Source organism: Dipodomys ordii, unplaced genomic scaffold (genome assembly GCF_000151885.1).
Source record: "Dipodomys ordii isolate 6190 unplaced genomic scaffold, Dord_2.0 Scaffold24, whole genome shotgun sequence".
In the NCBI taxonomy this organism is placed as follows: Eukaryota; Metazoa; Chordata; class Mammalia; order Rodentia; family Heteromyidae; genus Dipodomys; species Dipodomys ordii.
The window spans coordinates 1,096,555-1,109,010 of NW_012267240.1; the positions used below are offsets into that span (position 1 = coordinate 1,096,555).

At 58.0% G+C, this 12,456-nt stretch overlaps 2 protein-coding genes across 2 annotated transcripts in view; one reads left to right on the forward strand and one right to left on the reverse strand.

Moving 5' to 3' along the window:
• The window catches only part of Pcnxl2 (pecanex-like 2 (Drosophila)), a 96,778-nt gene extending 92,857 nt beyond the window's left edge, over positions 1 to 3,921 (forward strand). The window contains exons 34-35 of the mRNA XM_013014568.1: positions 2,680 to 3,128; positions 3,760 to 3,921. Coding sequence (XP_012870022.1) covers positions 2,680 to 3,128; positions 3,760 to 3,921 — 611 coding nt within the window. The remainder of the gene's footprint in view (positions 1 to 2,679; positions 3,129 to 3,759) is intronic.
• A 3,092-nt stretch (positions 3,922 to 7,013) lies between these two features.
• Positions 7,014 to 12,185, reverse strand: Ntpcr (nucleoside-triphosphatase, cancer-related). Its single transcript, XM_013014621.1, has 4 exons — positions 11,791 to 12,185; positions 11,198 to 11,294; positions 8,297 to 8,506; positions 7,014 to 7,517 (listed from the first exon to the last, which is right to left on the reverse strand). The coding sequence occupies exons 1-4, from the start codon at positions 12,168 to 12,170 to the stop codon at positions 7,449 to 7,451; spliced, it is 756 nt and encodes a 251-aa protein (XP_012870075.1). The 5' UTR covers positions 12,171 to 12,185; the 3' UTR covers positions 7,014 to 7,448.
• Between the last annotated feature and the right edge of the window lie 271 nt (positions 12,186 to 12,456).

Below are 12,456 nucleotides of genomic sequence, written 5' to 3' on the forward strand. Positions count from 1 at the left end.
GGTCCTGTGGTGTGGAGGTCCTGTGGTGTGGAGGTCCTGTGGTGTGGGGGTCCCGTGGTGTGGCGGGTCCTGTGGTATGGTGGGTCCCATGGTGTGGCGGCCCCATGGTGTGGCGGCCCTATGGTGTGGTGGGTCCCGTGGTGTGGTGGCCCTGGGGTGTGGCAGATCCTGTGGTGTGGCGGTCCCATGGTGTGGCGGGTCCCGTGGTGTGGTGGCCCTGGGGTGTGGCAGATCCTGTGGTGTGGCAGATCCTGTGGTGTGGCGGTCCCATGGTGTGGCGGGTCCCGTGGTGTGGTGGCCCTGTGGTGTGGTGGCCCTGGGGTGTGGCGGTCCCGTGGTGTGGCGGGTCCCGTGGTGTGGTGGCCCCTGCGGCGGCCCTATGGTAGCTGGACTGCACAGAGTCTGACCCTGGGCAGTGGCCCCTCCCACCTCCCTCCTCCTGCCAGGCCCTAGCAGGGTGCCATTGGCCATGCTCAGGGCAGCTGCTGGGGTGAGATCTTCAAGCCAGCAGTCACTTTCTCATGGCTTGTTAACGCCTCCCTGCATCCCACGTTGTTCAGTGCCAGCAGGTGTTCTCAAATCCAGCCCTGAGAAGAAAAACAGCACGAGATGGGGCAGGCCTGCCTGGCCGGCCATCCAGGACTTTAGTCAGCCCAGCTTCTCTGGCCTCTGTATCTTCCAGAGGAGTCAACAACCCTGTGTGTCTGTGTGGAGACACAGTGATAAGAGGAAGGCAGCTCTGCCAGGTAGGGCTGGAGAGTGCCAGGCTCCAGTCACCAGGAAGGAGTGCCTGGCCCCTGATCTCTGCACTGGGCCTACACAGCGGAAGAGCCATCTTTCTCACCTCCACCCACCGGCAGATGCACAGCCGGGAGCTCAGCCTCAAGCTCACCATGGCTCTTGATCTCCCCCAGGGGCTCCAGTAGCCAAGATTAGGAAACTCTGAGCCTACTTCACACTCTCCAGGGCTCCCAGGCCCAGTTCCAGGCAGGGTTCCCCACCAGGGCGGTTCAGCAGGCTGCCCTTCCCTTAGCATGACCGCCGTGCTGTGTGCTGCACACCACCGTGACGGGCCAGGCACTGTGCTTCAGAAAGTCCAGGGCAAATAGAGGATCCATCAGCCAGGGCACCCTGCCAGAACGCTGGGCCCTGGAGGGGACGGGCCCAGAGGCAGAGGCTGGGCCCTGGAGGGGGCAGGCCCAGAGGCAGAGGCTAGCCCCTGGAGGGGGCAGGCACAGGCCTCTGTGAGGCAGTAGTAGTCCTTGGGGAAGAGGACAAGAAACTCAGTCAAGCAGCAGTAAGCAACCAGTTCTGGGGAGGATGCTGAACCATGCTGGCCAGGCCTCTGGGCACTCCAGTGACCATAGCTAACTGCAGTATATATACCTTCCCTACTCCCAGCCTCTTTTCCCACCACAACCCCCTGTCAAGCTCTTCCTGAGCATAGGGACAGGTGTCCTGCCTGAGCCTACCCAGAGGGCGCCTCTGCCGGCACCGTACTGCAGCCCTGTGGGTGACCTGGGCACTTCCCACCTGCCCAATGCCACCCTGGGCTGGGCCTGACAGCCGCCATCTCCTCCGTGTTACAGCCAAAGGAGAGCTGGCCCCACAGCGGGGCTGTGACCTGCTTATGTGAGCCCTGCAGACCCCCCGCTGACCCTCACAGTCCAGCAAGGCTGGATCTTGTATGCTTAGGCTATCCAGAGAATGGCCAGTGAGCAAGCTAAGGAACCGAGAGGCGGGACTATCCTTCCATTCAGGTCTGAGGATTTTGTCTAGAAACACCAGACTTTGGTGGATCCTGAGTAGCACAAATGGATTTAGCATGGTTCTCTTACTTTACGGTGCCGCTTCACTTGCAACATTAAAATGGAAAAATGAAGGATATTAGTAGCCATAGAATGTGGGGTCCTTGATGGACAGCCCCCCCCCCACCCCTCTGCACACAGAAGGCCCTCATCCCCTTGTTCTGGACCTGCTAGGAGCCCCCAGAGCTGGGTGGAGCATCTGCATGGAGCCTTTGACCTGTGGAGAGAAGTGGAGAAATCGGGACACCACAGACAGGGTCTAAAGAAACGGACAAACCTTCAACCTCGACTCTGAGGCCAGGGATTTGTTTCTCCTTATTTCCCCAGGAGGAGCCACTCTGTGAGACCTCAGCCCGACCCTCAGGCCACGGGCACTGGGGCTAAGTGCCCTAGGGAGGCCAGCACCGGCCCTGGGGACCCCCAAACACACATTTATCTCAGTCTACAGGCAGGAGAAACCATGGCGGGCACTGCACATCCACCCCGGCCCCGCTCAAGCCCCACGCTGGCCAGCGGGTGCCCCATGCGCAGACACTCCCACCACCTGGCGCAAGGACACACTGTGTTTCGTTCCATGTGAGACCCACATGTGTTCTGTCTCAGCCCCTAACTGGCACATGTCTGGCACACAGCATGTGACATGCATCCACATGGGCAGTGAGCAGACGCAGGAGTGAACGAGCACTTCCGTCTCTCCTGACACTGAAATGGGTCGTAAATAGTCATCAGCCGCCATGACTCTGCCGTGCTCCCTTGGGCCCTTCTGACCCGGCTGTGTTCAGAGCCCTTGGAAGGGGAATGGGCCCCCTTTCACTGCAGCACCTCTCTTCTCTCTCCTGGCTGACTGGCTCTCCTCCTCTCTGGCCTTCAGGTAGGACAAAGGGCCGGAGCCAGTCTGTCCAGCCACATTCAGCGCTCAGCCAGAGGCCGGCCGTCCTGAGCTCCTCAGGGCCCCTGGTGGAGGGCCGCCAGGCCTTCCTGCAGACGTCCTCCTCTGTGCACGAGCTGGCCCAGCGGCCTTTGGGCAGCCGGCTCTCCTTGCACACCTCAGCCGCGTCCCTGCACTCCCAGCCACCCCCTGCCAGCGCCGCGGGTCACCTGAGTGTCCGGGAGCGGGCCGAGGCCCTCATCCGGTCCAGCCTGGCCTCCTCCACTAGCTCCACTCTCAGCTTTCTCTTCGGCAAGAGGAGCTTCTCCAGCGCCCTGGTCATCTCCGGGCTGTCGGCCGCTGAGGGGGGCAACACCAGCGACACCCAGTCTTCCAGCAGCGTCAACATCGTGATGGGCCCCTCGGCCAGGGCTGCGGGCCAGGCCACTCGGGTGAGGGCCACAGTGGGCACGGGAGGGAAGGCAGCGGCGTTATGATGGCCGCAGAGGGTCACACCTGGAGCGTATCCAGTGCCTTTCCAGGTCCACACCATCTCCTGCCTGTGCTCATAGAGTGGGAGCTGGTGCTCAAAGGACAGGGCTACACCCAAGACCATGCCCGTCATCCCCAGGGTGCGGCCCGGACCCTGAGAGCCAGGCTCTGCCTGCACTTCAATGCCCATTTCCCCACAAACCCCCCCCTCCTTTCCCCACCCCTCACAGCGTGAGCCCCTCTACGAGTGTCCTGGGATCCCGGCAATGAATTCTGGTAAGGGTGAGGGGGGTCTGAGACCCCCAGCATCCACACTGCAGGAGCTCTGTGTCACCCCTGGGGTGGGGCCTGCAGGGAATGGTGACCCCCGCGTGCCAGGGCTCCAGCTGGGAGGCGACGCCAACGCAAGGCAGAGTGGGCTCACAAGGTCTGTAACCACCTGGCAGTCCTGTCATTGGCCTGGCTTCACGCCGCCTTCCCCCAGGATCTGTGGACCCCAGCCCCAGCTCCCACAGCATGGACGGGACAGAGGGAGGGCCGGCCAGGGTGAAAACGTGGCTGAGCTGCCCCGCTTCTCTCTTCTCTTGGAAGCATCACTCCGAGCCGTGCGACCCCACGGAGGCTGCTGAGCAGCGCCGGCTGCATGAGGGCCGTCTGGCCGAGAACCCAGGCATGATGTGTAGAAGAGCCAGCCAGGAAGACATGGGCCTGGACGACACGGCCTCCCAGCAGAGTGCCTCTGACGAGCAGTAGTGTGCTGGCTCTGATAGGGGAGGAGACGCCACAGGTCACCTCTGCTCCACCCCCCCCCACCCCCACAAGACCCAAACCAAAAGAGCCCCTTCTGCAGTATGCTCTGCGGCATGCGAGATCGCCAGGGGAAACAAGAACTAGTCTAGAAGACAGAATAGCTTTATCTCAGGTTCTGAAAAAAAAAAAAAGTAACATGACTGGGTGTGGGGCAGAGAGAAGACACCACAGCCCCACACCAGCCCCGCACAGGAATCTGATGTTTCAAACAAAAGCCAGGTAGTATCTCCAATAGAGCACACAGAGCGATGCCACTCCATCCCGCCCCAAGAACAGCAGGCCAATGCATGCTAGCTAGCCAGCACTCTGTGCTCACTCTCATCACCCTGAGACTTAGTGCACAACAGTCTCCCGACCCATCTTTGGGTCCCATGCATTGCAGTGAAACCTCAGCGCAAGGAAACCTTGTCTCCTAAGTGGCTGACAGAAAACTCAGGCAGCCTTGGTGGCAGCGCTGCCCACACGAGGTCCTGCCTCCCCCGAGGAGCAGCAGGGGAGGGTCAGGGGGAGTTCAGAAGGAGCCACCCAGGCTGCCCTGGGCCGCCGAGCCCCTGCGTGCTCCCCAGGAATGCATACGTGTCTTCCGTGCTCCCCGGGAATGCATGCGTGTCTTCCGTGCTCCCCGGGAATGCATATGTGTCTTCCGTGCTCCCTGGGAGTGCATGCCTGTCTTCCAAGCACATTTGCACACACTTCTCTTCGGGAAGTAAAATGTTTACAGAGGCTGCTGTGTTTGTCTATCTACTGCCTGCGTTCTGCCAAAACCGCTTCTCATTGCTGACTGAGAATGGCACATGGGTGATTCCCCAGAGCACTTCCTGGTTTCAGGACGCCTGCCAAGGGAGAGCAGAGCCTGGAATCTTGCTCACGTGGAGGGGGACAGGTCCTGAAACCCAGAGGGTGAAGATCACAGCCACTGGCCGGCTGTGCTTCTTCAGGAAGACAGTACGGAGAGGGGCCAGGCACAAAATGTCTACAGTGCTTCTAGGCATTCTAAGTTGGGAGCTAGAAGAGCAGGTAGCAGAAAACCCCTTATATGGGGAAGTGAGTGGTAACACTCCCCTCCCCAACCTCCCCTCTCCCTCCTCAGCTCCCCCCCTCCTCCCTTCTACCTTCCTCCTCTCCCATCTGTTTCCCTCTCTTCCCCCTCCCCCTTTTCTCTTCAAGGTAAGAATGAGCCACTGATAACCCTATACTAGCAATTAATAGCCCTGTAATAGTAATCAATAGCTCTATAATCAGAAAGTGTCATCACTACAGTGGCTACACTGGTTTATCGGCAGCTGTCTGTCAGGAGAGGCAGATGCTGCTACTGTGTCCTCCACGTGTCTGGCTCTGGATACCTCCCAGCACCCAGAACTGAACGCTGCCCGAGGCCAGAGGCGCGATGCAGCCCCACCTTGGCTGTATCCTGGAGTTCAGTTAAAATGGCAGGCACTCGGCAGCACCAGAGCTCATCTAGCTGGTCTAGAGCATCCAAGAAAAGGAAAGCTCCCCAAAGAGATGGGTCAGACCAGGGGCACCCCCTCCCTGGCAGGCTCCCATTCACGTGCTGAGCGCTGGCTCTCCCCCAAGGGAAGAGGCTGAGGCCCTCCAGGGTTCCCATGGCCCGCTGCTCCACGCAGCCACAGAGGCAGGACGTGTGACACACACCCACAATCCTAGCCACACAGGAGGCAGAAGCAGGGGGACGATGGTCCAAGGATGACTTGCGTGAAAAACAAAAGCAAAAACAAAAAAAAAAGAAAAAGAACGGGGGGGGGGTACGGGAGGACCCGTGGTAGAGCACCTGCCCAGCAAGCCCTTTGTTCACATCTTAGCACCACATTGGGGTGTATGCTGGTGGTCACCCTTCCCCAGTGCAGCCAGGAGCGGCCAGGTCTCAGGAGACAGCCGGGCTTCCAGCCGTGCAGATGGGCCCAGCCAGGCAGTCCTTCTTTGAGCTAGCAATGCTCGAATAAATGGTCTGTTAGCGCAGCACTGAAGTTCTTTCGTGCATCCGCACAAGGAGCAAAACAAACTGTTTCTCCTCTAAATGTAAAAATTGCAGCCTTTAGTTTACATAAACCAGGCAGCTGTGACACCAATTAAACTCAGTGCCCCGAGGCGTCTGTCAGCTCTCAGGCCCAGAGGGCAGAGTCACTGCGCCCCTGGCCTCCACCCCTACACGGCCTGTGTCCCTGGCCTCCTCCACCCCGCTGCTGCTCCCACGGCCTGTGCTACATGGGACTGCCAGGGCCGAACGAGTGCAGCTCCAAGGTCAAGCGACCTCATCACCAAGTGCTGCTGGTAACAACTTGCAGCATTTCTGGGACAGGACCATCAAAAGACCACATTCTGCTGATTTGACTTGTTTGTCTCCCTGCACGAGCTCTGCCTTATTTGGAGAGAAAAGGGGTTTGGTCCAGTACCCACAGGGCCATTGGCCCGGCCTGCTGGGGTGGTGGCCACTCGAAGTCTTCCACTCCTTTTCATGACCTCTCCTCCAGCGTCTTCTTCACATGAACACCACCACTATATCGATGCCCTTCGTTGTATTCCCTGCTCTGTGTGGCTTTGTGCCTAACGTCTTTGTACATGCTCCCGACCACCATGTGACCCTGCAAACCCCTAGACCCTCACCCAGTGACCTAGAGTCCTGCCAGCCTGTGCCAGGACCACCAGGTGGGTATCGATGTGAGTCCTTGGCCCCAGGGGTCCTCCCCACTACCCCAGCATCGCCAGGGGCCACTGCCTGTCTGCACCTCACTCGGAGCCGGGGCACTGAGGAGCAGCTGGCACCGCTTCCATGGGGTACACTGCCCTCACCCATCTCCCCACCTCCCTAGAGGGAAAACAAGGCCAGAGCTGCACCCAGGGAACAGGCAGGGGTGACCAGCCCTCGCCTCCACTGCACCCCGACTCCTGGGCAGGGCGGGGCAGGGTGACAGGCCCACATCTCCACCTGCTGCAAGCATTCCTCCCACAGGAGGATGCTGTGGCCTGATCATCACAGATTTCCACATTAATAAGAAAAGGAATAAACGAGAGACAGGTGAGAGAAGCGGAAATGGCTTTCTTCAGAGAAAATAGGAATATCAAGCATTGCTCAAGCTGCTGAGACTGAAACACCTGGAGAGGTGGTCAGCTTTCACGACACGGGAAGCTAATCAGGAAGTGAATTCCTCTCCCCATCAACGTGCTTATGAAGGCAGGGGAGGGGGGCCTCTACCAAAGACTCCAGCCTCTCCCCCCATAATTCCATCATCTGTCCCAATCACATTCATGAGGGCAGGAGGAAATACACAGAAATCCTTACACATAAACAAACCATGGAGACGGCCTGTCACGCAAGCCACCCAACACCGGGCAAGTTCGGTCTTGAACATCTCAGGGAAAGCTGCCCAGCTGCTCAAGCAAAGTCCCAAGGTCTCCGAGCCTGGAGGCTGAGCCCAGCAGGCAGGCAGTGCTGGACTGGGCAGCTGAGGGCTTCACTCCCTGATGTTCTGTACACGGGAGACGATCTCAGGCAAAAGCTGGTTTCTGTTCTCCTTGGTGACCTGTGGGAGGAAGCCACAGCTCAGGCCTCAGCACTGCCCACCTTGTTGGTGCCTGCTGGGACATCTGCAAGAGCCCAGCCCTCCAGGGACCAGAGACACCGTGCCACCACCTGTGCCCGTGGGGACGCCTCAAGCCTCGTGTCCATGGGCAGAATCTGAATGGCGGTCAGTGGCAGCCAGATACACAGGGAGCTGAGCCAAAACCCTGGCAGCAGACACAGGTGCCAGGGTGTGCCTGGTCCCTGAGAGGAGACCCCAAGCCACTGCAGGTCCCCCCAAAGCCTGTGTGTTGGAAACATGGCTCTCTACCCCATGCCATGGTATCTGGGCTGGATGAGGAAGTGGGGGTAGGTGCTCGGGGACTTCGTAAGAGGAGACGGCACCCAGGCCAGCACAGGCATAACACACCAGCACCTAGAGGGGAAGGGACAGTGTGTCAATGTCCACGTTGTGCCGGGTGTGTTCCTGGAGGTGGGAGGTTCTCCAGCCCCGAGGGTCCTGGGCTGCTGACCCACAGGTCTCATGGGGGTCAGTGGGCTAACAGCGGCCTCGAGCTCAGCTTAGGTGGCTGAGAAACTCTCTGCCTTTCTAGTTAACCGCTGTGGCCATCGCACTCACGGGCAGCCACTGTCCTGCATGAGACCATGCGGTTTGCCCCTGGGGACAGCGCCACGTGTGTGCTAGCTGTGCAGACAACCAAGGCAGGGCTCTAGGTCCTGCGGAGAGAGGGGAGGGAGGCAGAGGGGCTGGGCTGACCCCCCGAGGACCTGTCCACTCACAGTGAGCACTGTCACGTCCCGTCGACTCCTGATCTCCTCCACCAGTGCCAGCGGCCTCCCTTTGGGGACAGGGATGGTGCCCAGGACCACAGTCCCAGGTGCACACAGCATCTGGCGGACAGCTTGGATGAAGGACTGGCTGAAGAGCTCCATCTTCCCAATCTCATCAATGATGCACACTCTCTGCCCCGGGCCTCTGCCAGAACCTACCTGCAGAGGCATGCCGTCACCAGGGCACCAAACCCGGCCGTGAGACCTGTTGCGTGTGTGTGTGTGTTCCTGCGCACATGCGTGCATGTGCTCATCTGTTTGTGCCTGTCCTGGGGCTTGAACTCAGGGCCTGGGCACTGTCCCTGAGCCTTTTTGCTCAAGGCTGGTGCTCTACCACAGGAGCCTCAGCTCCACTTCCAGCCTTTTGGTGGTTAATGGAGGTTTACAGTCTCACAGACTCTCCTGCCCTGGCTGCCTTCATCCTGACTTCTGAGGGGCCCACAGCGGCCAGGGTGCACTCCTATTCCCCAGGTGCAACAAAACCAGAGGAAGGGGCTACCACCTTGGCCCCTCAGCCCATTCCACCCCTAACCCTCACGCCCACCCCCATGGTCCTGCTCCATTGGGATGCAGCCATAGCCTCACTGGACCAACGTCACAATCCTCTCTTTCATTTCCCGTACAATTCTTTAAGAGGGACTCACAGTGACCAAGATCCCCTTCCAGTGTCCATAGGATTCAGGGACTGCACACTAAATTGCAGCCCTGGAATGAAGCCTTACCTGCCTAACATGCGGCCTTCAAAGCCGCCAGCTGGCGGTCAGGTCATAATCTCTCCTGTCTTGTTAATTTTTTTATACAAAAGCAAATATCATTCCTCTCTTTCCTCCCAATAAAATACAAGGGATGGGAGGAGAGTTCTGCTGAGATCCTGTGTCCAGCTGGGGAGATAGGAGCACTTCCCAGCTGTCCCACCACAGCCTCTCCACCAGGAATCAGTGTACCAAGCCCTCGGGAGGGCAGTGGGCCGCCTCAGGAGGACAGTGGGCTGTGTCTTCCAGTCACACAGCAGCTGCGGCCAGCACCAGCTCTTACATAATCCTGCAGCTACATGCCGCACACCTCTGCCCACTGGCCTCCCAGCAGAGAAGGAAAAATCAATTCTTCATACAGATCGGATGCCTGAGGCCAGGCCCTTCACGGAATTTTACTAGAAACCTCCACCTGCTGTTTGGTCATTGCGGTAGAGAGGTATGCCTTCGATGGAAAATAACTAGGACAGTGTGTTCTCTCCCTGCTCCTATCCAACCCCACAGCCACCATCGCCACAGCACAGAGCTGGGGGCGGGCACTAGAGGAAAGACCAGGGTAGAGTAGGGGAGGAGGCAGAGGAGAATGAGGAAATCACCCCCAATGCCCTGTGCTGACATTGCCCAGACAGGCTGAGTGACCAACGGGCACTGCCACTCCGGCTGAGCTAGGAACACCAAGGGCCCAGCTGCACCACCACCACTACCCTGGCACATGCAGTGATGGTCTGACCAGAGCTGGTGCCCCACCGCCCCAGCACACGCAGTGATGGTCTGACCAGAACTGGCCAGAGGCCAGCAAGATGTCAAGACAGGTAGGTAGGACAGAGGCCAGGGAGGGATCTAGTGTTCACTCCTGGTATGGTGGATCATGCCAGAAGGGTGACTCATCCACTCCAAGTAACTTCCACAAAATCAGATCAAAGGAATGAGTCTGTAACATCCCACGCGGTCACTGAGCCCTGCAACCCACTCCTCACCAGACCCCGCTCTAAGCTCTAGACCATTCTGCCTAGACCACCTCTCCCCCACACAATGATTCTAACACTCCTTTTCTCTGTCTTCTTTCTTTTAGAGCTCCAGAGCCCTGGCCTGGCCACTGCTGCCACTTTCTGGCTCCTGCTGCCCTCCTCAGCACTGATGACAAGTGTCCCCAGTCTGAGGGACAGCTGTTGATCTGTTCCATTCATGACCCTCAGTCTGGCTCAGGACTTGCAAGTATTTGACAGTCACAAGTGACAGGTCATAGTCAAGAAAACCAGAGGCTGGTTCTTTGAAAAAATTATCTACCTTGGTACATCTTTAGACAGACTAATGAATAAAAAAGATCTATATAACTAAAATGAGAAATGAAAGGAGTAATGCGGGCAACCTGACAAAATGATAACAGGTTAGAAGAAATGGAAAGACTGCTAAAAGGCACAAATTAGCACTCCATAAGAAATAAGAATTCAGCAAATGTGTACCAGGTAAAGAAATCAAACAAGGCCAGGCTCCAGAGAGTCACACCCATAATCCTAACTATGCAGGAGGCAGAGATCTGAGGATCACAGTTTGAAGCCAACCCAGGCAGGAAGTCTTTGAGGCTCCTATCCTATTTAACTAGCAAAAAGCTGGAAATAGAGCTGTGGCGCAAGTGGTACAGCTCAAATGGTAGAGCACCAACTTTGGAAAGCCAAGTGAAAGTGTGAGGCCTAAGTTCAGGTACTAGTGCTCGCACATGGATGCACCCTCCACCCCACACGCACACTATTAAATTAGTACTCTCAGAAGAACTGTGAAGAACTGCCTCAGGCATGTGTGAGCAGCTTCTGAGAAAGGGAGGGACACTTCCGGGCTCGCTCTACTCAACCTCCCAGAGATTCAGAGAGGCGAGGCATACCACACAGGGACTGGCCACACCCGGCACAGCACGTGGGAAGGCCCCTCTCTGGCAGGCATCAGAGCACAGATTGCCCCCCATGCTGGATGCGGGTGACCGGACTTCAGTCAGAGTGACAGAACACCCTGCCTGTTTCCAGCCCTCCAGGCTCCTGTGGGAGCAAAGCCGTTCTGCGCATGGCTGACAGGCTCCACGAGAAGGGCAGAACCCACGACTCACATTCCTCAGGACGGGAAGCACCAACTGCTCGAAGGAAGCCAGGTCCACCACGTAGGGCCCCACACGGCACCCATGCTTTCCCAGCGGGGGCTCCGGCCTGCAAGGAGAGGAGCTGTGAGGAGCAAGGCCGAGGGCTGGAGGTCCATGCCTGGCTGATGTCATCCTTTACCTCGTGAGAGCAGCCACTGTGTGCTCAGGGCCCCACAGCTAGGTCCCAGGGCCAGCAAGTACTGCCAAGACACACCACACACAGGCAAAGAATCACAAGGTGAGAGGAGAGCGAGACTCCAGGGCCTGAGTTTTAGGGACTGCGTTAGCCTTGTTTGTCACAGGATGGTGTTTTCTTTCTGAGAAATTTCTCAATGTCCAAGATGGACAGGGTCCCCCAGCTCTTCTGCAGGAGGCAGCCCTCCCCAAAGATGAGCTTTAATGAGATCAGACGGAGATACTCCCAAGGTGTGGACTCAAGCAGCTTAGAGATAGAGTCCCGCAGAAACGAAACAGGTGGGGCTGGCTGCATGACTCCCTAGCAAACATGAGGCCCCAAGTCAAACCTCCCTACACTGCCAAAAAAAGAGAAAAAAACAACATACCCCACTCGAGACAGAGGCCCTCGAGCTCCAGACAAGGTGACGACGTCGAATCCCACCCTCCTGCCACCCTGCCTGACCTCTTCTGTGTAAAATCCGTCCACAGGTACCCCAGAGGACTGTAGAGCCTGGCTGGCTTTCTGGATCAAGGTTGTTTTGCCAACCCCTGAAAGAGAAGGAAAGAGGAGGCGGTCGGGAGAGCTCACCACGGCGCATGCTCCGTGCAGGGAAGCCTGGAGCAGCAGCCACAGGCAGGTGGGAGGCAGCCCTCTGTGATTGTCACTATCCCAGGGGGACCCAGGAACAAGCTGCCTCACACAGGCATGGGTCCTGGAGTGCTGGGACAGTTTTGCCTCATGCACAGTCCAGGATACACTGAGCATTTGAGTGCTTCATTCCTCCTGGGTGACCCTCCTCACCTTGCCACATAGCTACTGACACTGGCCATGCCCAGGACATAGCGGGCATTAGAACCCGGGATTTCAGCTCTCTAGGGGCATGGCCCTACACTTCTGAGTGGGCAGATCACTCCCTTCTACCCTGCATCTCCGGAAAACAAACACGACTCCTGCACCTCACATACACCCAGGACATGGTGGCTTTGGAGCTCCTTCTCCAACATAGCCCCCCACTCATCTCCCCCAAGACTTGTGCATCCCCGCTCCCATG

Coding starts and splice junctions, on each gene's coding strand:
- Ntpcr (XM_013014621.1), bottom strand. CDS start 12,170: ATGCTCAGTGTATCCTGGACTGTGCATGAGGCAAAACTGTCCCAGCAC. Junction 11,295..11,790: donor GGGCCTCTGTCTCGAGTGGG/GTATGTTGTTTT, acceptor CTCTCCTTGCAG/GCCGGAGCCCCCGCTGGGAA. Junction 7,518..8,296: donor GGGACGTGACAGTGCTCACT/GTGAGTGGACAG, acceptor TTCCTCCCACAG/GTCACCAAGGAGAACAGAAA.